The sequence below is a fragment of the Leucoraja erinacea genome, chromosome 3, assembly GCF_028641065.1.
Source record: "Leucoraja erinacea ecotype New England chromosome 3, Leri_hhj_1, whole genome shotgun sequence".
NCBI lineage: Eukaryota > Metazoa > Chordata > Chondrichthyes > Rajiformes > Rajidae > Leucoraja > Leucoraja erinaceus.
In genome coordinates, this window is record NC_073379.1 from 14,553,115 (window position 1) to 14,579,880 (window position 26,766).

General features: G+C 40.8%; 1 protein-coding gene across 7 annotated transcripts in view; it reads right to left on the bottom strand.

The window, feature by feature from the left end:
- Positions 1–26,766, bottom strand: part of fcho2 (FCH and mu domain containing endocytic adaptor 2) — a 156,117-nt gene that overhangs the window by 19,872 nt on the left and 109,479 nt on the right. For 3 of the 7 annotated variants that reach the window (XM_055632157.1, XM_055632159.1, XM_055632161.1), the window contains 5 exons: positions 23,296–23,425; positions 17,994–18,041; positions 13,861–13,920; positions 8,355–8,466; positions 702–857 (listed from right to left, as the gene is read on the bottom strand). In XM_055632157.1, coding sequence (XP_055488132.1) covers positions 702–857; positions 8,355–8,466; positions 13,861–13,920; positions 17,994–18,041; positions 23,296–23,425 — 506 coding nt within the window. The remainder of the gene's footprint in view (positions 1–701; positions 858–8,354; positions 8,467–13,860; positions 13,921–17,993; positions 18,042–23,295; positions 23,426–26,766) is intronic. The other 4 variants (XM_055632158.1, XM_055632163.1, XM_055632160.1 and 1 more) reach the window with 2 other exon arrangements.

Genomic DNA, 26,766 nt, shown 5'->3' on the forward strand with positions numbered 1-26,766 from the left:
TATATGCTATCACCATATGAAGGGCTTATTGAGAAAGAGGGAGAAATTATTATGGGAATATCGAATAAGATACAGCAAGAATGAAAACCTGAACTGGAAGTATTGGACTATGCCCACCAGTGTAACTCAAATTGAAGTCTGTTCTCTACAATTAGACTATTGTATAACAAGCAATGATGATAATACATACAAAGTAATAAATAGGTGACATTGAAATTTCAAACTCAATTTTAATAAAAGGTGCAGAGAAGAAACCCAGTGAGTCTCCAGGATTTAGTTTGGTTCATAATTCAATGCAAGATCCTCCAATAATTTAGAATACCATCGTATACACAAGAATATTTAAAATGACATTTAATTTGGAATTAAAACAAATAAAAACTGCAGATGGTGGAAATTTGAAATAAAAAGTAGTTGTTTCAGGTCAATAGAAGTACAAGGCACAAAGTGCTGGAGTAACTCAGCAAGTCAGGCAGCATCGCTAGAGAACAAGGATTGGTGACATTTCAGATCGGGACACTTCTTCTGACTTTAGCAGGTGAGAATCTCCCTATTGAGCCAGGTTGGCACTTAATTTCACACGATCTAATTCTTATCCATAACAAACTGCATATAATAATCTGTTTACTCAACAGATGAAAATAAACTCCCATATTTTAATTTATTTTTCATTTCCAGGGCACACAGTATGAAGAGATTACCTATACACAAGCTGTGCATTTGGAAGAATTTGCTCAAATTTGCTGGTGTTCCGTATCCTGAAGCTTAGCACAGCGGGTGATGGATTGCTGGTAAAAACTTTAATTATGCCACTTGGAAAGGACATGGTCATATCCCCAGTGATTTTAACTATGCACCTGCAGAAGCACAAAATTAAACAGCAACTGATTTTATAGTTATCAAAGAATATTAAACATAATTTATTTTAAACAGAAACCAATCATTTAATTTCTAATAATTTAGGCTTTTAACTGGCATACATAGTGATACCGCACCGAAGGCAGTGAGATTCATATCATAACTATTCACTCAGTAAATAAAATCCTCGCATTACCTTCATATCTCCCATCCAATATGTTATATTTGTGGTCAATAGTCCTTCAGTCAATCACTGCTGGAATAGCTTCCCTCTATTTAGACTATCTAAATAACATGATTTAAAACAAAAGCACAAAGTGCTGGTGTAACTCAGCATGTCCAGTAGCATCTTTGGAGGACATGGATAGGTGACGTTTCGGGTCTGGACCCATCTTCAGACTCTGATCCCACCAAAAAATTCTCGGGAAACGTCTTCCAGAGAAGCTGCCTGATCCACTGAGTCATTCCAGCACTTTTTGTTTCTGTTTTGTAAACCAGCATCCGCAGCTCCTTGTGTCTAACTCATGATCTTCTCGTCCTTCATTAAGTTGCCTCTCAACCTCCTCGACTCCATGGAGAACAATCCTAGTTTCTTGATCCATTCTAGCAACTCTTTTTTGCTCGCTCTCTGGGATCTTTGCACCCTTCCTGACCACAATTGAACACAATATTCCACTTGTGACCCGATTACAGAACCAACTTTAATTCCTAGCTTTTGTACACACTGACAACTGGGAAGCAGCTGCTGAAGACCGGGGGAGGTGGTGAAAGGACCTCAAGGTGGGTATGATGCACCACAACAAAACCCTGGTGGCTAGGCGTCAACAGCAACAGCAGCACACTCCCCAATCCAATGGCCAGAGACAACTTCACCTGTGGAAGCTATGGGAGGGTATGCTTGTGAAGGATAGGCCGAGTCAGACACAGCAGGAAATCCAACCAGAGACGAAACATTCCCTTCTCCAAGCAGGACAAAGTCAAAGTCGCACCATCATCTCTCGCAAATGGGCGGATGGCAACTACTGTACACCATGCCTTTATTTATAAATCTCATATACTTTAACTGTTCTCCCACTACATCCTGCCACATTCACAAGTTTATACACATGAATGCCAGTCAATCTTTGGCTTCCTTAACCCAAGAATATTTAAACCAAACAATGTTAATAGTTTCTAATCGCAAAGCACTCAGAAATAAAGGAATAAATAGACGTGCAAGAATGATAACAATTCAAGAATGCTGATCACAAAATAGGTAGGCTCAGTTTAAGAATAGAAAGAATAAAGAGACAAAGATAAGAGTGCAGGATTGGCGAGACACAAAGTTCAAAAAGATAGAGAAGGACCAAATTAACTGTGCAGACAAGTTAGCCAAGAGGTAAACAGATCATGTAACATCACTAAAAATAATTGGGGTTCTTGTGCTCTACAACCTCTCTTGTGCTTTTGACAGCAACAACCGTCCTCTCCTCCTCCAATACCTCAGATCCGTCATTCACTCAATGCGTTTACCCTTGTTTGACTCTTTTTTTTTTTAACTGAAAGATCCACCATGAAAACAGGCCCTTCAGCCAACAACGTCCATGCTGCCCATCGATCACCTATTCACACTGGTTCTACTTTATCGCACGGTCACATCCATTCTCTGCACACTTGGGGCAATCTCTAGCTGCCAATTAACATAGAAACATAGAAAATAGGTGCAGGAGTAGGCCATTCGGCCCTTCGAGCCTGCACCGCCATTCAATATGATCATGGCTGATCATCCAACTCAGTATCCCGTACCTGCCATCTCTTCATACCCCCTGCTCCCTTTAGCCACAAGGGCCACATCTAACTCCATCTTAAATATAGCCAATGAACTGGCCTCAACTACTTTCTGTGGCAGAGAATTCCACAGATTCACCAGTCTCTGTGTGAAAAATGTTTTCTCATCTCAGTCTTAAAAGATTTCCCCCTTATCCTTAAACTGTGACCCCTTGTTCTGGACTTCCCCAACATCGGGAACAATCATCCTGCATCTCGCCTGTCCAACCCTTTAAGAATTTTGTAAGTTTCTATAAGATCCCCCCTCAATCTTCTAAATTCTAGCGAGTACAAGCCGAGTCTATCCAGTCTTTCTTCATATGAAAGTCCTGACATCCCACAAATCAGTCTGGTGAACCTTCTCTGTACTCCCTCTATGGCAAGAATACAAACTCTAATTAACCTACAAACGCACATGTCTTTGTGATGTGGGAGGAAACTGGAGCACCCAGCGGAAACCCATGCAACCACAGGGAGAACTTGCAGACTCCACACAGACATCACCTAATGTCAGAATCCAACCTGGGTCTCTGGCACTGTGAGGCACCAATGCTACCAGCTGCGCCAGCTGTTGGACCACTCTATTGCATCGAGTTCTGGTTACCATTTTACAGGAAAGATGTAATTACAGTGGGGAGTGCAGAGGAGGTTTACTATGTTGTTGCCTGACTGGAAAATGGCAGCTATGGGGAAATATTGAATACTGGGTTAGAGTTGCTTTTTTGGAGCAATGAAGGATGAGAGGTCTAATTAAGATGAATAAGATTGTGAGGCGATTATTTCTCTTAGTAGCAGGGCCAGAAGCTAGTGAGAAGAGATTGAACTAAATTAGAGAAATAATTTAAGGAGGTTAGACAGGAAATTATGAAAGGTTTTCTTCACCTTTTGGTTGTAAATTCACTGAGACTTATACATGAAAAACTATGTGAGGCCAGGGAGCAAGTGTTGAAAAATGGATTAGGCCGAGTAATTTTTTCTTGATTAGTAAAGCTGATTAGCCTTGACCAACCACAGATATGTAAAGGTCTTCTTCTGTATGATACATTTTCTGATTCCTAATCTTCAAATACTAGTCTCACCTTTTTATCATCATATTGCTCTATGGTAACTTCATGCGAGTATTGAAGTCAATGTACACATGTATACCAATGCAAACTGGTTATTACTCTGCCTCCACTCTCTGCCAGACCACTTGTGTGCAATTTCCTTAAGCAAAACATTACAATGACCTAATATTTAATGTGCCAACAAATGAGCCACTGCTGATCATAGTCTCTATCACTGTCTTGAGCCCATTTAGCCGATGCTGCCATACACAATTGAGATAGTGTTCCTGTATCATCAACACTATCTTCCCAATTAGATATTAAATTGTAGTTTTATCTAATCCTGCAGATGGGCAGAAAAGATCTCAAAAACAGTATTTCAAAGACGAACAGAGGAGTTAGCCTTCGTGCTTTGGTTAATATTTACCCTTCCTTGCCTTTAACGTGAGCTGAATGAACACAAATTGGCTGCATCATTTCTTAAATAAGAACATTGTCTCATTCCAAAAAATATTGATTTTTCTATAAAACACTTCTCTAACATCCCGTGACTGTGAAAGGTGCAACATAAAATATTTTTGTGAGCCATCTTCGTTAGTTTTCATTAAGAATTTCATGCCCTGTCTTCTGCTCCATCCCTTTCCTGCAACATCTCAAACTGAAATAGCCCATTCACATCTACTAAGCCCTGAACTGTGGTTCCAGGCTCATTCTAAGAACCATGTAATTCCACTACCATTATGTCACCTTCCTTCACCATTACCTGAAGGTCACCTGCTTCAATACCTTTTGATACTCTAACACCTTCTTAGGCACCCTCCATAAAGCTTAGATTATTTAAAGTTCATATAATCTATTTACTCCGATTTACATATCATCTCCCCTCACTAATGCATGTCACTTCACTTTGTTCCTCTTATCTCAGCTTCAAAAGTCTTATCCTTTCTCTAAATCTTTGGATGGCTTGCCTCACCTTACATCTTAAACCTGTATTATAATGACTGATGCTGAGACATTGGTGCATCAGATCTACTTAAGGAAATATGCATTAAAATAGGATCGAAATATTTCCACCAGATTTAGTGGACTACAAAGATAGAGCTATGAATTAAAAAAAATTATTGTGGGTATGCTTAGAACAAAATGTTCATATCAGCAACACAAAACAACGTTTAGTTATTTTCTCCTATAATGAAAATAGAAAATGCTGCAAACATAAATTAGTCCGGCAGAATCGGTGGAAGGAGTAACAGTGTTAACATTTCAAGATGGAGAACATTCATCAGAAAGAGAGAAAACAAGTTAATTTTAAATTGCAGAAAAAGTGGTCAGCAAAGAATAAGAACAAGTTCTCTGAAAGATAAGGCCAGGGTTGCTGTGGGGATAGGGGATAGATCGAGTCATTCTGTTGATAGGTTAATTGGGGCATTTGGTGAATGAGAGAGCATAAACAAAGAATGTAAAAACCTCAAAATGGAGAGCTGTAGGAAATGCCTAATAGATCAAGTGGTTCTATTGGAGTGAGAAAAAAGGTAATATGACAACAGAACTTTTATTCAGCTGTATTTTGCACCTTGTACGGTATCCCTATCAGAGGTATTTTCTTTATTCTATCTATTCCTTCTCTGCAATTTAAAATTAACCTGTGCTCTCTTTCCCAATTCTCTAACCTGAATTATTAACGTCATTGGTCATTTCACAGCCTGACTATGAGTATTTTGATTTTTTCTAGAGTATTTTGATTTTTTCTAATTTTATAACAGATTTCCAGCATTTGCATATCTTTAAAATAATTATTTATTTCACTTTGCACAAAGAGGTTTGTCCCCAATTTTCTTCCCCTTCCATCTGATAAAAACAGTGTGCTGGTGTAACTCAGCTGGTCAGGTAGCATCTATGGAGGTAATGGCTAGATGACATTTCAGATATGTAGAGAAGAGTAGACTAGGCAACTGGATCTCCGAACACCTGCGTTCGGCCCGCCAAGGACTGCTGGATGTCCCGCTCGCTACTCATTTGCTCCTTGCGCAGATCAAGTCCTTGGCCTCACTACCAATATAGAGGCTGGCTTCCAACGTGCCCTGAAAACTGGTGTTGCTCTCATTGATCTGTCATCAGTTTATGACACCTTGTGGAGACATGGTCTGTTGCTGAAAGCTTCCGAAATCTTGAAGTACCAAACCACCATGTGTGCCCTCGCATCCATCCTCAGCAACCGTAGATTTAGTATCTCGCTTGGGAACCACACCAGCTCTGTCAGCACCTTGAATGATGGTCTCCCCCAGGGCTCTGTCCTAGCTCCCCTACTCTTCAACATCTATGTGAGTGACATGCCAACTACCTCGTCCAGGAAGTTTGCGTATGCAGATGACCTTGCCCTTGCCTACCAGGGAGCTGCCCTTGAGGATTACAGCAGAGTGCTCACCCAAGGGGATGGAGGAGTACTTCACCTTCTGGCGACTTCACCCCACCCCAACACATCTAAGACAACTGTCACTGCCTTTCATCTCAGCAATCGGCTCGCCAATGCAAAGCACCGAGTATCCTTTTGTGTTAAACCGGTGAAGGATGAAGAATTCCCCAAGTACCTCGGAGTCACCCTGGATCATACCCTCACCTATCGTGAACACCTGAAGAATGTGGCTAATAAACTGAAAGCCAGAGTCAACATCATCAGGAAACTTGCAGTCAACAGCTGGGGATCCAATGCACACATCCTCCGTACCGCAAGCTTAGCCCTAGTCTACTCAACAGCCGAGTTTTGCTGAACTACTTAGGCTAATAGCTGCCACACCAAACGAGTTGACACTGTTCTTAACTCTGCAATGCGGGTCATCACAGGAACGCTTAAGTCAACACCTTTGCAGTGGCTCCCAGTCCTCTCTCATATCGCTCCTCTCAGCATACGCAGAAGGGAGAGGATGTTGAAAGATTGGTGCCCCATTGAGGCTAACCCTGACCTTCCCATCCATCCTGATTTGAACAATCTGCCCAACATTCGCCTGAAGTCTCGCAAACCCTTCTGGTCTTCAGTCAAATCCCTGGAAGACTTTGACTCTAAGACCAAGTGGCGCAGAGCCTGGAAAGATGCCAACACCAACAACGGAAAGGCCATCACAGACCCCACAGTGAAACCACCAGGATTTGACCTCCATCACAAGCAATGGCTAACCCTGAACAGAATCCGCACCCTCCATGCAAGAACAGCCCATCACCTGCATGTGGGGGATGACAGACAGCCCTGCTTGCGACTGCGAACATCCAGACCAGACCGCCCCACACAGCGTGAATGACTGCTCACTGAGGCTTTTCCCCTGGAGGCATCAAAGCCATCCACCCAGTAACTGATGCTGTCCTGACCTGGATGTCTACTCTTGACCTACAACTTAAGGCTATGCACGCCATACACAAGAAGTCCCTTTCTCATTCCCATACTGTCCTTTCTATTCTGGGCTGCCGCTGCCAGAGTTAGGCCACACATAAACTGGAGGAACACCAGCTCATATTCCATTTAGGTAGCTCACAACCCAACAGTTTGAACACTGAATTCTCTAATTTTAAGTAATACCTCCTCACTCTCTGTCTTTCCTACGCCTCTCCCCCTGCTGTGCACCCACTTCTCTCACTATCTTGCCCCTCTTTACCCCCCCCCCCCCCCCCACCCATATCCCCTTCCAACTATATTTCTCCCTCTGGCTTCACATCTAACTCGTTTTCTTTCCTTATCTGACATCTTTTTCTCTCTTTCATCTCTCGCCTGTCATTCACTCCATCCATCTGCCAAACACCCCTCCCCTTCATCAATTGCCAGGATTTGACCCACCCACACCTTTCTTATAGATTTCACCCTCCTCCTACAATCAATCTGAAGAAGTTGTCCCGACCCCGAAACATCACCTATTCATCCCCTCCACAGATACTTCCTAACTGAGTTCCTCCAGCACCTTGTGTTTTGTTACAGCATCTGTAGATCCTTGTATCTCTTTTGACAATGCTGACTTCAGCTGCCTATGATTCTCAAACTCAATTTGTATAGGTGTACTTCACATATTGGTAAGGATTATAGTAGTCCAATTGTGACCTTACAATGTACTAATTTGCCTGCTCCAGCAGGAACCAGCTGACAGAAATAAGCTGTAAAGAACTTTGTTTATCTTCTTCCTTCCTGGTTTAAAACATCAAAACAGACCGTATTGCCTAATTCTGCCCGAACAAAGCCAGGCAACTCAACAGCAAGAGATGAATCATTGACCTTGCTCACATGCACTCTGAAACGTTTCTTTACTTATTGGTGACGGGGGAGTAAATATTTAACAGTGTACTAATTTCATCAATTACAAGTCTGAAAGATTCTTTAACAAAAAAAGTTATCATTTGTATTTCAATATACAATATGTGGTAAACAAGAGACTAAATTGCATAAACATTAACACTTCAATTTAATTATAATTGCACCATTTTAAAAAAATCATACTCAATCCAATATTTTAAATTTTACAATATCCAATTCTTATTGGCCTAAGCTTGTTTTCAAGATACATTTGCACTTTTAACAGAAATACAATCATTTTTATTTAAATAATCAATTTTCGAGAGATATATGACTAAATAAATGAGTTTAGGTACAGCAGATGTTCCACATACTTTGATGGGTCTGCTCCCTTGAAGTAAGCATTAACTGATTCAGTAAACGCAGTTGCAACTGGTAAGGAATCTTGTGACCCAAGAGTTATAGGACTGGGTCCACGAGAAGTACCTAGTAGATTAAAAAAAGGAAAATAAGTAAGAACTACATATCCATTTAATGTAATTATCATTGTGTTTTAAGCTGTTTCCTTATTTAAATCCGTGAAAATCTTAGCAATATTTTTAAAAAGATCAAAAATTTTATTTTAAAATTATCACTAGAAGGCAGAAAGTATCTGCAAAGTGGAATGCAACAGATTTTTTTTTAACCAGTAATGCACACATTTAAGATGCATATTGCAACTAGTTTCCAGCATTTTAATAACGCAACCCATCAATCCTTAAGACTTGTCCTATAAACAATCCCCTGTAATTTGCTACTGATTAAATGATTCCGAGTCAGATCTATGAATGTAATTTGATACATACTGATTTATTCATTTAATACTTAAAAAATAGAATAAAATTTTAAAATCTGCATATTTTGAATGCACATTCATTTCTCTGTGTACAATATCTTGATAGGACATAAAAGTTGATGTATTTACACCCTGCAAGAATATTGTTGAATACTCAATGTCTAAATATACTTGGTACAAACTGTTTAAAGTTATTCCTCTGATATCTGGAATACAAACTTGTTAAAAGAAATCATAAACAATCCAAAAAAATAAAATGCTGCAGGTACTGCGAAGATTAAATAAAAATGTCAGAATTACTTTATCAAAAATGTTTAATAAAAAAAAATGTATGTTTTTCAAAAAACAATCTCATTAGACTTTAGAGATACAGTGTGGAAACAGGCCCTTCGACCCACCAAGTACGTGCCAACCAGCGACCATCCCGTATACTCGCATCATCCTACACGCTCTGGTCAATTAACTTACAAACCTGTACGTCTCCGGAATGTGGGAAGAAACTGGAACACCCGGAGAAAACGCACACGGTCACAGGGAGAATGTAGAAACTCCGTACAGACAGCACCCGTAGACAAGATCAAATCCGTGTTTCTGGCATTGTAAGGTGGCAACTCTACCGCTGTGCCACTGTGCCGTCCAATCATTGTTTCTCTCTCCACAGATGCTGCCGAACGTAAGATGTCCAGCATTTTCTGCTTTGTTTTAATTAAAAGGCAAATGAGGCTAATTATCTTCCTGGCTAACACTTTATGGTAGGATTTTAAAAAACTTTTTAAAAACTGCATAGTAATTCATTTTAATTTAATACTCACAACACAGAAATGTTCAAAATCATGAGAGGAATAGATGGGGTAGATGCACAGAGTCTCTTGCCCAGAGTAGGGGAATCGAGGACCAGAGGACATAGGTTCAAGGTGACGGGGAAAAGATTTAATAATAATCTGAGGGGTAACTTTTTCATACAAATGGTGATAGTCCACCAGGGGCGCTGCATGATTGGCAGCCCCGTCTTTTCACCTTTTTTTGTTATTTTTAATGTGTTTTAAAAGTTTGTGTAAATGTTCCCTGGTTTGTTTTACGTGGGGGGAGGGGGATTTTTTTTCCAATCTCTTACCCTGCCGGATATGCGATTGTTTTCTGGGCCGTATCTCCGGTCGCTCTGTGGCCTAACATCATAGAAACATAAAAAATAGGTGCAGGAGGAGGCCATTCGGCCTTCGAGCCAGCACCACCATTCATTGTGATCATGGCTGATCGTCCCCTATCAATAAGCTTTCTCCCCATATCCCTTGACTCCACTAGCCCCTAGAGCTCTAACTAACTCTCTCTTAAATCCATCCAGTGATTTGGCCTCCACTGCCCTCTGTGGCAGGGAATTCCATAAATTCACAACTCTCTGGGTGAAAAAGTTTTTTCTCACCTCAGTCTTAAATGACCTCCCCTTTATTCTAAGACTGTGGCCCCTGGTTCTGGACTCGCCCAACATTGAAAATATTTTCATGCATCTAGCTTGACCAGTCCTTTTATAATTTTATATGTTTCTATACTTCTAAACCTTTTAAACATGTCTTTTCAATCTTTCCTCATATGACAGTGCCACCATCCCAGGGATCAATCTCGTGAACCTACGCTGCACTGCCTCAATCACAAGGATGTCCTTACTCAAATTAGGAGACCAAAACTGTACTCAATACTCCAGATGTGATTTCACCAGAGCCCTATACAACTGCAGAAGAACCTCTTTACTCCTCTACTGAAATCCTCTTGTTATGAAGGCCAACATTCCATTAGCTTTCTTCACTGCCTGCTGTACCTGCACCCCAACTTTCAGTGACCGGTGTACAAGGACACCCAGGTCTCGCTGTACCTCCCCCTTACCTAACCTAACCCCATTGAGATAATAATCTGCCCCCTTGTTTTTGCCGCCAAAGTGGATTACCTCACATTTATCTATATTATACTGCATCTGCCACGCATCTGCCCACTCACTCAACCTGTCCAGGTCATACTGCAACCTCCTAACATCCTCTTCACAGTTCACACTATCACCCAGCTTTGTATCATCCGCAAACTTGCTAGTGTTGCTCCTAATTCCCTCCTCCAAATCTTTAATATATATGGTAAACAGTTGCGGCCCCAAAACCGAGCCTTGAAGCACTCAACTCGCCACTGCCTGCCATTCTGAAAAGGACCCGTTCACTCCTACTCTTTGCTTCCGGTCTGCCAACCAATTTTCTATCCATGTCAACACCCTATCCCCAATACCATGTGCTCTAATTTTAATCACCAATCTCCCGTGAGGGACCTTATCAGCTTTCTGAAAGTCTAGATACACTACATCCACTGGCTCCCCTTCATCCATTTTACTTGTCACATCCTCAAAAAATTCCAGAAGATTAGCCAAGCATGATTTCCCTTTCATATATCCATGTTGACTTGGACTAATCCTTTTACTGCTATCCAAATGCCCCATTATTACCTCTTTAATAATTGACTCCAGGATCTTTCCCACCACCGAAGTCAGGCTATCTGGTCTGTAATTCCTCATTTTTTCTCGCTCCTTTCTTGAAAAGTGGGATTACATTAGCTATCCTCCAATCCACAGGAACTGATCCTGAATCTATAGAACATTAGAAAATGATCACCAATGCGTCCACTATTTCTAGAGCCACTTCCCTGAGGAACCTGGGATACAGACCATCAGGCCCAGGGGATTTATCATCCTTCAGTCCCATTAGCCTACCCAATACTATTTCTCGCCTAATGAACATTTCTTTCAGTTCCTCTACCCCCTTAGATCCTCTGTCCTCCAGTACATCTGGGAGATTGTTTGCGTCTTCCTTTGTGAAGACAGATCCGAAGTACCTATTCAACTCTTCTGCCATTTCCTTGTTGGCTATAATAATTTCACCTGCCTGCAAGGGACCCACATTTCACTTTGCTACTCTTTTTCCCTTAACATATCGAAACAAGCTTTTACTGTCCTTCTTTATATTCCTGGCCAGCTTCCCTTCATACTTCATCTTTTCAGCCCGTATTGCCTGTTTTGTTTCCTTCTGTTGTCCTATGAAAGTTTCCCAATCCTCTGGCTTCCGGCTGCTCTTTGCTGTGTTGTACATCTTTTCTTTTAGTTTTATTCTATCCTACTCCCCTTAGAATTTTTCTTCCTTATTGGAATGAAATGATCCTGCGTCTTCCGGATTGAGCCCAGAAATTCCTGCCATTGCTGTTCCACTGTCATTCCTGCTAGTATCCCTTTCCAATCTACCTTGGCCAGCTCCCCTCTCATGCCTTCATAGTCCACTTTGTTCAACTGCATCACTACCACTTCCGATTTAACGTTCTCCTTCTCAAATTGCAGATTAAAACTAATCATATTATGATCACTACCTCCAAGTGGTTCCTTTACCTCGAGTTCTCTTATCATATCTGGTTCATTGGACAACACTAAATCCAGAATTGCCTTTTCTCTGGTTGGCTCTATTACAAGCTGCTCTAAGAATCCATTTCGGAGGATTTCTACAAACTCTCATTCTTGGGATCCTGAACCAACCTGATTTTCCCAGTCTGCCTGCATATTGAAATCCCCCATCACCACAGTGGCATTACCTTTGTTACATACCAGTTTTAACTCCTGCTGCAACATACACCCTACATCTAGGCTACTATTTGGGGTAGTAACCTATACTATCTACGTTACCACCTATATCAAACCATCTGCAAATTTAGTACCCATGTCATGTATATTCTCATCCAATTGCAGATACAGATGACAAACAACAATGGGGCCAGTACCAACCCCAAAGGCACACCAATAGTTTAGATTTATTATTGCCACGTGTATCGAGGTACAATGAAAGCTTTGTTTTGCATGCTATCCAATCAAATCAGAAAATACTGCACATGAATACAATCAAATCAAACTCAAGTACAATAGATAGAACAAAGTGCAAGATACAGAGGGAAGAATATAGTTCTCAGCATCAGTTCCATAGTCATGCGCCTTCAATCGGAAAAACAACCTTCCACCATCGCCTTCTGCTTCCTCCCACGCTGCCAATTATGTATCTAATTAGCCAGCTCTCCCTGTGATTTAATGTGATTTAACCTTTCAGAACTAACCTACCGTGTAGAACCTGATCAAAGGCCTTGCTGAAGTCCATATAGACTAGATTTTCTACCTTGCCCTCATTGACCTCCTTCAAAGAACTCATGAGACATGCACAAAGCACAAAATCACGCTGTACCCCCTTCTTTCCAATGTATGTATATCTTATTCCTAAGAATCCCCTCCAGTAACTTACCTACCAGATTGGTCTATAGTTCCACGGTTTGTCTTTACAGCCCTTGTTCTATAAAGACATAACATTAGGCACCCTAGCCTATCCGTAGTTAATGATAATTTGTATATCTCAGTCAGGACGCCCACATTTTATTCTATAGTTTCTCACAGTGTTATTGGATATGTCTGATCAGGCCCTGAAGATTTAGCTACTTCATACATTTTAAAACGTCCAGCATCTCGTCCACTGAAATGCAAACTATCCCCAAGACATGCCCATTAAGTTTCCCTAGTCTTCATGTCTTTCTCCATGGTAAAAACAGAGAAAAAATATTTATTGAGGATTTCACCCATCCAATCAGTTCAGAAAATACTATACATGAATACACAGCTCCACACTCTTTGATTTTTTTAATAACATACACTAAAATTATAACCTATTGATATGGAGAAGATTTCAGAAACAAGCAAAGATGAGAAGGATCTGGTTTGACATTAATTAAAACTTTATGAACCTATGTTCTAAAAGAAATTGTAGGATTTACATGAACTTTTCATGAGAGAATTTTTAAAAACCTAACCAGTATAATAAAGCAAGAATATTTCAACATATGCATCAGTATGTACAAAGCAAATAGTTGAGTGTAAAAACAATGTATTCATTATGTTTCACCTATGTTGTTGCTGGAAAGACTAAAGGACCACTCATAAAACATTTAAAAAATCCAAAAAACTGGTTCATGACCACCGTCAAGTACTATACCTGCAGGCGTCTCACTGCGTTTCTCAAATGAAGGAAGCTTCCCAGTGAACACATCACCATCTAATATGATAAACACACAAAGATATAGACAAAGACCATGAGGCAATGAGCAGATATTAAAGCAAAGGTCCCGTGCAGCAAAATGCTAAAGCCGTTTAATTTTAATTGTGCAAAATTCAAATGTTGTTTTAAGAATAACAAATCCAAATAACCTTATCTTCTTAATGCTATGTGCACTTATAACTCATTTGTACCAGGATTTTCACCCTTGTATTCAGCTTGTGTCTATTTTGTTTTGCAGATTGAAAATGCTACTGATCTCCAGCCACTGTATTTAACAGTGCTATAATCTGTAGGTTTAAACAATGCAATATATGAAGTTCATGTCTTTTATATTCAAATTAATACCAATTATGCCAAATTCAGTCCCTAATGCCAAATGAATGGTGTACTTATGTTAGTTTCATGACTGATAGTTTCATGACATAAATTATTCCAATCAAACGTTATCGAAATAAGAATCATTGTAATTTTGCACAATTAACCTATTTCATATAGGAAAGAAGACACAGCAGAGAAAGCTTGTAGTAAATTACAAAGGCACCACAATTAAAATGCTGTAGTTACAGTCTACAACATTTCTAAAGCATCAGTCTTGTCACAAGGATTTGCTTATATTATAAAAGTCAGTTTAAAAACCAAATCATAATACAAGGCAGCATCAAGGTCAAAAGGGAAGGCAAATGCATGAATTAAACTAAAGCTATCATAAGCTAAAACAAAAAAATCCATTAATAATAAATATTTGTAATGCATATAAAATCTAAATTAGGCAAGTACATATATTAAAAAGCAAACTAGGAATTAAGGGATTGCAGTAAAATGTGCGATTATACTGACAGTTAAAAAAAATTTCAGATGCACAATAAAGGGCTAGGCTCAAAAATAATTTCAAAGCCCATCAGAACAACATTAAAATAATGATCTTACAAAACCAGAATGTGTATTAATAATGCCCATCACTAACACCATGGAAAAAAACAATGTGAAGCAAATCAAACAATTCCTAGCAGTTGGCAGAATAGAGCACTACAAAACAATTTGAGTCATGGTCTGAAGATGACAAAAGCTGGTAAATATATATTTTTTCATTTTATAAAAAAATGGGAATCTCCTTCACTAATTATAATTACATAAACAACACTAGCAGCCAAAAACCAAGAGGGTGTGATATGGTAACTAAACCTATTACAGTCATTTGAAACAATAAAAGCTCCAATTTGCACAAAATTCACTTTGAAATAATTCCTTTCCTATGGGATAAGATTGAATTGTAATCCTGTGTTTTCTCACCTAGATGTAAAGGACACTTACAAAAAAAAACAAGATCTCTACAACAACAATGAATTAGACACAAAGTGTTGGAGTAACTCAGCTGCTATGGCAAGCATATTTGGAGAACATGGATAAGTGACACTTTGAGTCGGGGTCTTCTTCAGAATACAGTTCCTTGTTTCTTCAACAATGAAATAGAGTAAGTCCTGTCCCTCCCTTAGTCGGGCTGATGAGGGCAGAATCATAGGCGTGGGCTAGATGGATTTCAGCAAATCCCGTGATAAGATTCCACAGGGTGGGCTGCCCTGATAGGTTATATCACATGGGATTCAATGAGAACTAGCTAATTAGACACATGACTGGTTTCATAGTAGGAAGCAGAGTGTGGTGAAGGAGGTTGGGTTTTTTTTGGTCTTGAGGTCTGTGATGAGTGATGTACCTCAGAAATCGGCGCTGGTCCATTGCTATTTGTCTTCTATTTCAGCAATTTGGATAAGAATGTACAATGCATGAACATAATTTTGTAGATGACACTAAAAGAAGTATCGTAGACAATGCTGTTGATTATATAAATTTACAACAGGATTTTGATCAACTGGCCAAGTGGACAGAGAAATGGCTAATGCAGTTGAATTTAGATAAGTGTGTGCTATTGCATTTGGGAAGTCAAACTGGGGCAGGAACTTCACAGTGAATGGAAAGCCCTGGGTGGTTTTGTAGAACAGAAGGATCTAGGAGTACAGTTACATAATGCCCTGAAGGTGGCATCACAGACAGGTTGGGTAGTGAGGAAGGCTTTTGGAATGCTGCCCCCCCATCAAATCAGGATTTATTTTTCTATATGTTACCGTTGTACATGATGTTAATGAAATAGTACTTGGAGTATTGTGTTCAGTTTTGGCTGCCTGCTACATGGGCACATGGAACCAATGCAGATGGGGCATCTGGCATTGGTATGCATAAGTTGGGCAAAAGGGCCTGTTTCCATGCTGTATGACCATATGAAAAATGTCATTAAGTTTACGTGGATATCCCTAGGACTTGAGGTCCTGAGGGAAAAGTTGGGCAGAATAGGACTTTATTCCTTGGCGCACAAGAGGCTGAGGGTGATCTTATTGAGTTGTTTAAAATCATGAGGGGAATAGACTTTGTTGAGTTTTTAAGAGGGAATTGCAGATGCTGGAGAATCGAAGGTTACACAGAAAAGCTGGAGAAACTCAGCAGGTGCAGCAGCATCTATGGAGCGAAGGAAATAGGCAACGTTTCGGGCCGAAACCCTTCTTCAGACTGATCGGGGGTGGGGGTAGGTGGGGACAATAATAACAACTTTGTTGAGTGTTGTGGGCAGCTCAACACCGACAACACTAAGGAATTAGTAGTGGACTTTAGAAGGAGAGGAACACCCCTATGCCATCTCCATCAAGGGTGTGGATGTGCAGTGTACCAAATAGTAGAAGTACCTTGGAGTTTACCTGGACAGTAAATTGGACTGGTCCAGCTGAGGCTCTGTACAAGAAGGGACAGAGCCGGCTGTACTTTTTGAGAAGGCTCCAATCCTTCAATGTCTGCAGTAATTCTACCAATCAGTGGTGGCCAGTGTCACCTTCTTCACTGTCATGTGCTGGGGCAGCAGGACGAAGGCCGCAGACGTCAACAGATTAACAAGCTCATCAGGAAGGCTGGCTCCATGTTGGAGGCGGAGTTGGATCATGGGAGGTGGACGGTGAGGAGCATCTTGGACAATGCTGCTCACCCCCTCCATGACACACTGGTCAACCTAAGGAATACCTTCAGCAACAGACTGATTCCACCAAGATGCAGTATAGAAAACCACAGGAGATCCTTTCCCCCCTCTGGCTATCAAACTACAACTCCTCTTCCTCCTTCCCTTTCTACAATCCTTTCCACTCATCACTTTAATGTCATGTTTCTTGTATCTGGTTGTATTTTATGATTATTGGCAGACCAATTTCCCTCCTGGGATAAAGATTTATCGTATCGTAACCAGGTGAATGCCCCAGGGTAGGGGTATCAAAAATTATAGGGTATCGTTTTAAGATGAGAGGGAAAAGATTAAGTAGGAAACTGAGGGGCAACATTTTGGAATGAGCTGCCCAAGGAAGTAGTTGAGGTAGATAGAATAACAATGTTTGAAAGACATTTGGATAGATACATAGGTAGGATAGCTTAAGAGAGAGATGGGCCACATTCAGGCAAATGGGATACCTTGGATGGGGCATCTTGGTGGCATGGAAGGTGAGACAAAAGGCCTGTTTCTGTTCTGTAAAACTCTATGACAATGTGGCCATTGATCTTCTTATAGTGACAACATAATTATGCATTGGAGCTACTCCAATTCAAAAGGACTTCATGAATAAAGAACAACTTTGGAGCCTTCTAAATGCATGATTGGTGCAATATAAATTTAAGGCATAAATAGCATTAAAATAATAACAGATATCGGGGAAGTGGTTTAAGGTTAATGTGTTAATATGTTAAAGCTGCTTCAAATGGACGCTTAATATTTCATGAGATCATATAAATAGAACTATCAACTATTAATCTTTCATAATAATACCAATAGAGAATGAGTTATTTGTAAATATGTATTAAAAACATGAGTTTATATTTGCAACTGTTTTGCATGCAGGAAAAACAAAGTACATTTTTCTGTCATGGAATTATAGCAATGCTGCAAAATAATTTGCAAATATCATTCTGTTGTGTCATAAATGATGCAAAGGCATACAGCAAAATTAAATAAGCATAACAATCAGTGCATGTATAAAAAAAATTACCAGACACGTGACCTCCAACTGCAAAATTCATACGTAAAAGCTCTGAGACTGAGGAAAGATAAAGGAAAGCAACTGTAGAGAAGGAACTTGAAGAAGCAATTTCTGGAAATGTTTTCAAGTGTCCAATGGGTTGTCACTGCTGGAGTCAATTGTAATTGTTATTAACATAACTAAATCCTTTCAGATATTGTAATTGCAGCCCTCAAACATGCAATAAATATTGCAAAAATGCCAGTAATTTTCATGACATTCATTTATTTTCTCATTACATGGATTAAAATAAACTATCAAACAATCAAAATTGATATGCAGAGTCTTCATTTTAAAAAGCATAACAACATCAAAAACCTGTTTGCTAAATGTGAAATAAAAGTTCAAACTAAGAATACAAATATACCAACTGAACTGAAGGCAAAAGTATTTTGTGACATCTAGGTCCTACACATTAGTCGTGTCTTGTATAGAAACATAGAAAATAGGTGCAGGAGGAGGCCATTCGGCCCTTCGAGCCAGCACCACCTTTCATTGTGATCATGGCTGATCGTCCCCTATCAATAACCCGTGCCTGCCTTCTCCCCCATATCCCTTGACTCCACTAGCCCTTAGAGCTCTATCTCTCTCTTAAATCCATCCAGTGACTTGGCCTCCACTGCCCTCTGTGGCAGGGAATTCTATAAATTCACAACTATCTGGGTGAAAATGTTTTTTCTCACCTCAGTCTTAAATGACCTCCCCTTTATTCTAAGCCTGTGGGCCCTGGTTCTGGACTCGCCCAACATTGGGAACAATTTACCTGCATCTAGCTTGTCCAGTCCTTTTATAATTTTATATGTTTCTATAAGATCCCCCCTCATCCTTCTAAATTCCAATTAATCCAAGCCTGGTCTTTTCAATCTTTCCTCATATGACAGTCCCGCCACCCCAGGGATCAATCCCGTGAACCTACGAGATCTTTTCCACCTGTAGGATTTGGGAAGCTCGCTGAGGTCTGAATGTAATGACCCCTCTAACTGTCCTCAAGATGATGACAGTGGTGATGCACTCACTTCTTGAACTGCTGTTGTTCATGGCTGATCTTCTAGCTTATCATGTGCACCATATTCCTTGATTCCCTTAATACCCAGAAATCTATCAATCTCTATTTTGTATGATCTCAATAAATGAATGATGAAATGTCTCCTCGTCTCATCCCTGAATAGCCTACCTCTTATTTTCTAACTGTAACTCCAGTCATACAGCGTGGAAATGGGCCCTTTAGCCCAACTTACCCATGCCGACCAACATGCCCCATCTACAATAGTCCCACCTGTCTACTTTTGGGCCATATCCTTCTAACCCTATCTTTTCCATGTACCTGTCCAATAGTTTTTTTTTATGTTATGATAATACCTGGCTCAACTATCCCCTCTGGCAGCTTGTTCCATATACCCATCAGCCTTTGTGTAAAAAAGCTGCCCATCAGATTCTTATTAAATCTTTACCCCCTCACCTTAAACCAATGTCCTCTTGATTCTTAGTTCTTGATTCCCCGACTATGGATAAAAAACTGTGCATTTACCCTATCCATTCTTGTCATCATCTTATACACCTCTATAAGATCACCCCTCATCCTCCTGCACTCTTTATAGTTTAGAAGGATATGGGCCAAAGGCAGGCAGGTGGAAGAAGTGTAGATGGGGCATGTTGGTCGGCATGGGCAAGTTGGGACATGTTGGTCGGCATGGGCAAGTTGGGCTGAAGGGGCTGCTTCCAGCAGCAGAGTTGCATTTGACCATAATCTGTAAACTTGTGACTTGGCATATCCCTCACTCTATCACACCATCATGCCAGGCAATTAATCCTGCTTCAATAACAACTGTAGAAGGGCATAGCAAAAAGATCACAAGGTATGGGAAAACATCTGAAAGTGAATTGTCAAGTTGTAGTGCAACTGCCAATGTGTGTTAAACAGCAAAAGCAGCATTAAATAGAGATAAGTATTCTGCTGTGAATGTTGCTGGACAATTAAACAGGGTATAGAAGGAGGAGGAGTCTACAAAAACATTCAGATCCAGCATATTAGCTCAACCCAGCACTCGAATGCCAATAACATGGACGAATGTATGATATATCTCGCTTCTTTCTAAGACCCTCATCGTCACAGTCAGCAAACTTAAACACTTCCCAAGCTCCAAGAAACATCAACAAGTACTAAGTACAGCTCAGGACAATTGAAACGTTCCCGCTGTAGTGCCAAAGACCAGCACCAAAATTAGTCATGCCTCTTGCCAAGCTGCACTCATCAAGTTAGAACAGAAGGATCCATCCAACAATGTGAAAGAAATGTCCAGTACACAAACAGGAGGAGAAACTGGACCAAGAGCTCCACAGTTCAAAAATTATAGTGCCTTTCTTTTAAGACAGAGATAAAATGAATTTTCTTTACTCAACCTGTAACCTTTGCAAGAGTGATATTTGTAATATATGTAAATTACCATGGATGGAATTGGTGATTGGGTGGCTATTTTGTGGCTAGGTTTGCTGACAACACAAAAATTATGAATAGTTAAGACGTGTGTCAAAAGATATGACAGGATATAGTTCAGGTACAGATATGAGAGAAGAAATGGCAGATGGAGTTTAATTCAGTGTAAAATGCCACACTTTGGGAGATCAAGCGTAAAGAAAAAGTATACAGTTAATGGCAGACCTGTAGCAGCATTGGTGTACAGAGGGAACTTGGGACACCAAGTCCATAGCTCCCTGAAAGTAGCAACACAAGTAGATAGAGTGAGAAGTGGTGTGGTGTGCTTACCTTCATTGGCCAAAGCATTTAGTATAAGAGTCAGGAAATCATATTGCAGGTTTATAGTAGTTTTGTTAGGCAACATTTGGATTATTTTGTGCAGTCTTGGTTGCCCCATTACAGGAAGGGTTAAGGGCCTGTCCCACTGTACGAGGTAATTCAAGACCTCTCCCGAGTTTAAAAAAAATCAAACTCGTAGTAAGCACGTAGAATGTAAGTAGCGGTACGTCGGAGCTCGGGACGTCTCTTAGGGGCTCGTAACGCTAACGGCAGGTACTCGGCAAACGTGGTGAGCTCGTGAAGACTCGTGAAGATTTTTCAACATGTTGAAAAATGTCCACGAGAGTTCCGACTACCTACGAGCGGTTATTACCGTAATTCTCAGAGTTCGAATCGGGGAAACTCGGGAGAACTCTTGAATTAGTTCGTACAGTGGGACAGGCCCTTTAGGCATTGGAGAGGGTCCGCGAGAGGTTTACCAGGATGCTATAAAGATTAAGCAGTATTAACTATAAGAATAAGTTGCATAAAATTGGATTGTTTTCTCTGGGACATCAAAGGCTCAAGGGAAACCCAATAGAACTTTGGGAAATTATTAAAGGAAATTATAATAGACCGTGTTGACAGCAATGTTTTTCCCCCGGATGGAAATATCAAATTACTAGAAGTTATGGCTTTAAGGTAAAAGGAAAGTCAAAAGGGATATGTAGGGTACATTTGTTTTTACATGAAGAGTGGTAGGAATGTGCTGCCAGAGGTGGTAGTGGAAGCAGATACAACAGTGGCATTTCACATAGGCGCTTGAATATGAAGGGAATGGAGGGGTATGGACCATTTGTTGGCACCAGGGAATAGATTAATTTGGCATCATGTTTGGCACAGACATTGTTCCTGTGCTGAGATTACAGACGTATTAGTTATAATCTTATTAAATGGTGGAGCAGGCTCAAGGGATAGAATGGTCCTTAAACCATGTTTAAGTTAATATATTCTGAGATGCAACATTATGACCTCTTGCAGCTATTGTTCAGTAAAAACGAATATTTCTCTTATAAAAACAGAAATGCTGGAAGAACTTAACCAATCAAGCATGTAACATCTGTGGAAAGTTAAACCAGTTAAACCTTTTCAGGTCAGGAACGTTTCCTCAGAACTCAAGATTTTCTCAGCCATTTTACTTCCCAGCTTGCATGAATCTAATTGATTTGTTAAGACTATCTGGGTACACATGATAAAATTAAACCAAAACCAATGCAACAAACCCCAATATATAAGGGACATTGTTTATGATTTCCAAAAATTCATGGCTTTCAGCACAGAACTGAAACAATCGCCATCTAATCTTAAAGTGCAATTGTAAAAAATATTGTGAACATTTTCCAATTCTCGTGAAGGATCATTTGATCTGAAATGTTACGTTTCCCCCTCCACGGATTTTATTTAATTCACATCTTTAAACTATAATGTTTTATTATTAATGTTTAATGTTTTATGTGTCATTCCTAACTGTCACAGTATGTCATGTTGTCACTTGTAGACAGAGCACCAAGGCAAATTCCTTGTATGTGAATACTTGGCCAATAAACTTATTCATTCATTCATTCAGATACAACCTTCCTGCTGAGTATTTTTGGCATTTTCTCTTGTTAATCTCAAAACAACGAATTTGCCCCATTGAAATTCAGTGATGAAACCCAAGATTGCACACAAAGCAACATGACACCTCCGCCTTTTGACTATTGTGCTAATAACAGATTCAATCATCCAGTCAGTCAATCTTTCTCCCCCTCTCTCCGTTTCAGTTTAGTTTAGTTTACTGTCCCTCTCTCTTGCTTTCACCTACAATCCTCATAAGTAAACCAATTTTTATTCATGGTCTGAGTAGCTCCACAAATTAAACAGTGATTTTCTGTCCCTGTACTGGTTTCTCACAGCATGTGGGATGCTTTTCCAAGAATTAGAGCAGTAACAAAATCAGCTCTAAAATGAGCCATTGTACAATTATACATAGAGAGACATGTTATTGACAGCATTGCTCTGCTGGCATCCTGGCATAAAACCAGCAGTGAATAATGCCACGTCTTGTCATTGCATAGCAACAAAGAGGGTATGGGGTTCACGCCAGGTCCCCAGCATGAGAACCTCGTGTGAACTTGAAGGATGTCCTTTTCCACGTATAGTTTAGTTTAGTTTATTGTCACGTGCACCGAGGTACAGTTAAAAGCTTTTGTTGTGTACTAACTAGTCAGCGGAAAGACATTACATGATTACAATTGAGTCATTCACAGTGTACAAATAGATTGGGGCATAATTCTGGCTGTTTGGATTGGAGGATAAATCAGTGTTCTGCAGGGCACCGATATTTTATTTATATCACTCCCACGAGAAAGTGAGATTGAACTTGTCAATCGCTGGCAACCTTCAAAGCAAGTAAAGCAACAATAATCCATGAGGTCCAGTTTGGTTGTTGAATTACATAATACTAACAGCTATAAATGACTTCCACTATGGACCTACCAACTGTTGGTGTGGTTGTTGTACTTAGAGAAGCCGAGGACCCAATTGAGGATGTACTTTCAGCACGTGCCAGTGGGGCTATAGGTGGTGGACTGGTCGTGGACAAAGAAGTAGGACTGAATGATCTGGACTGAAAAAGAAACAAAAGAATAAGCAACGTTATAAATTAAAATCAAACAAAGTGCTGTAGATTCAGTGAGTATAGTTTGTGTCCGATTTTTTGTCTCTTTTCAATGGGAGACCAGGCGGGACATACACACACACACACCGCAAGCGTTGCCAAACCGCCACAGGACCGTCCCTGGTCCCCGTTCCCCTCCCACTCAGGTGTCCCATCCCCGCCCAGGGGCCAGCCGGCACTGGGCCTGCAGCCGGGACACCCGCCTGCAGGCCCAGCACGGAGAAGCGCCAACCCTAGCTCACCTACGCCAGCAGCAGGCGGCTCCGAGTCGCCCATCTTCAGCAGGATCTCGATGTCGAACTGAGGGGGGTGGAGGTGGAGGGCTGCCGGGACCAACCCAGCGGGACAGGCAGAGCCGAGATGGAGCCAGCAGCTGCAAGTCTGGGGACGTCCCGCCAGCCCAGTGCCACCCCGGACACCGGGGAGGGGGACGGTTCAACAGCACCCGCATCGACGGAGAGCTGACCCCGACCACCACGGACAAAATGCAAGCCTGCGCACCAAAGATAATAGAAGGCTCTAGTATCTTTGCACCACACAATGCAGCACCACCATTGCCAATACTGTTTTATAGTTAGTGACCTATGACCTGGGCATGCACAGTCGGAATACCGAACTCACTTATTCAGCCAAGTACAAATTAGCAGCTTTCTCAAATGATTGTGAAAAAGATAGAAATTTGCCATCTGTGCTGTCTTCTTAACTGTACAAATGCAATAATCTTAAAGGTTAGTTATAGTAAAGGATAGTTATATTATTAACAACCTTTGAATATTCCACAATGTGTCAGAGTTTAATTAAAAAAACTGACCATGGACAACAAACAATCAACAGGTTGAACAGCTTCTGTGGATAAAGAGGAACGGTTGACATTTTGGATTAAACCTCTGTATCAGGAATCTGCGGAGATGGGGAGTGGTGAGACAGAAGCAGTAGACGATTGAAGGATCAGGGAGGGGGTGAAGGATGACAGCCATACAGAGCCAAGTGGGGGAGAGGAAGGATGGAGTTATGATGCGAAGACAGAAGAGGGAAAAAAATAGGAATAAAAAGAATCAGATCCCCTCAGCCCCCTGCTGCACTCACTCTATACTCATGACTGTGTAGCCGGACATAGCGCGAACTCCATCATCAAATTCGCCGATGACACCACTGTTGTGGGACATATCACTGATGGGGATGAGTCAGAGTGTAGAAGTTGAGATTGACCTATTGACCAAATGGTGCTAGCACAATAACCTGGCTCTCAACACCAGCAAAACCAAGGAACCGATTGTGGACTTTGGAAGGGGTAGGATGGGGACCCACAGTCCCGTTTATATCAATGATATAAACGGGATGGTGGAAAAGGTCAAGAACTTCAAATTCCTGTGTGTGCATATTTCCGAAGATCTCTCCTGGTCCCAGAACACTGATGCAATCATAAAGAAAGCACATCAGCGCCTCTACTTCCTGAGACGATTACAGAGAGTCGGTATGTCAAGAAGGACTCTCTCTAACTTCTACAGGTGCACAGTAGAGAGTATGCTGACCGGTTGCATTGTGGCTTGGTACGGGAACCTGAGCGTCCAGGAGCGGAAAAGGCTGCAAAAAGTTGTAAACACTGCCCAGTCCATCATCGGCACTGACCTCCCTACCATCAACGGGATCTATCGCAGGCGCTGCCTCAAAAAGGCTGCCAGCATCATCAAGGACCCACACCATCCTGGCCACACACTCATTTCTCCGCTGCCATTAGGTAGAAACAGGAGCCTGAAATCTGCAACATCCAGGTTCAGGAACAGCTTCTTCCTCACAGCCATCAGATATTAAACACAACTTCAAACAAACTCTGAACTATAACAGCTTATTGCACTTTATCTGTTTATTTCTGTGTGTATATATATATATATATATTCTATGGTATATGGTCACACTGATCTGATCTGATCTGATCTGTATTAATGCCTACAATATTTTGTTGTGCTGCAGCAAGCAAGAATTTCATTGTCCTATCTGGGACACATGACAATAAATTCTCTTGACTTGACTTGAAAGCTGAAGGTATAAAGCGGCAACAGAAAGGATGCCAGACCTGGAATTTGTTCAGTCAGGAAGATTACAAAATTCTTAAGGGGTTGGACAGGCTAGATGCAGGAAGATTGCTCCCGATGTTGGGGAAGTCCAGGACAAGGGGTCACAGCTTAAGGATAAGGGGGAAATCCTTTAAAACCGAGATGAGAAGAACTTTTTTCACACAGAGAGTGGTGAATCTCTGGAACTCTCTGCCGCATAGGGTAGTCGAGGCCAGTTCATTGGCTATATTTAAGAGGGAGTTAGATGTGGCCCTTGTGGCTAAGGGGATCAGAGGGTATGGCGAGAAGGCAGGTACGGGATACCGAGTTGGATGATCAGCCATGATCATATTGAATGGCGGTGCAGGCTCGAAGGGCCGAATGGCCTACTCCTGCACCTAATTTTCTATGTTTCTATAATGGGATCCATTCGTGGACAAGTGATTGGCAGAAATAGTCCAGGTGAATTTGTGGATAGGGTGGAAGATGGTGGCCAGTGGTAACATTGACAAGCCATTGAAGTGGAGAAGAAGGATTTGAGGAGGAGTGTAGGAGTAGGTTTGGAACAAGAACCTATGGCTACACCTTTGATTTGCTGAAAGCGGGAGAAATCAAAAGGATTCCGACCCGAAACATCACCTGACAATTCGCTCCCCTGATGCTGCCTGACCCGCTGTTCTTTCAGCACACTTGCACAAGATTCCAGCATCTATGAAATTCTTGTGTCCACCTGCTAATCTAGATGCATTTACTGCTAACCAGTTGCCACTCCACATTCATACATACTCTATCCCAGTTTAAATGATTTTCAATTGCTCTCAAAAGTCAATTTTCATTTCAGCATCTGTTTCATTTGAATACAGCAGATCCCCTTATCCTTTTCATCCTGACATTTTTCATTTTATTTATGCTGATGATGGTAGCAATTTAAATCTGACACACGCTTACAGACAAAATTTTCCCTAATGTTATTAGTGAACTGTAGAAATGTACAACAGAAATTATCTATAATTTCCACCAATACATAACGAGGAGACTAAATATCATGCATTGGGGAAATATTGTGCATGAAGGATGCGATAAGGCTTAAATGTATTTTGACAGATTATACGAGTGGTCAGTTATGAGAGTGCTACAATAATGCGTTTGGTTCTGACCATGATGCCACTCCAACTATTCCAATTTGCCTTAGTCCATTTCACTCTGTTCCTTGCATGACTGTCTGCCAGTCTAAGT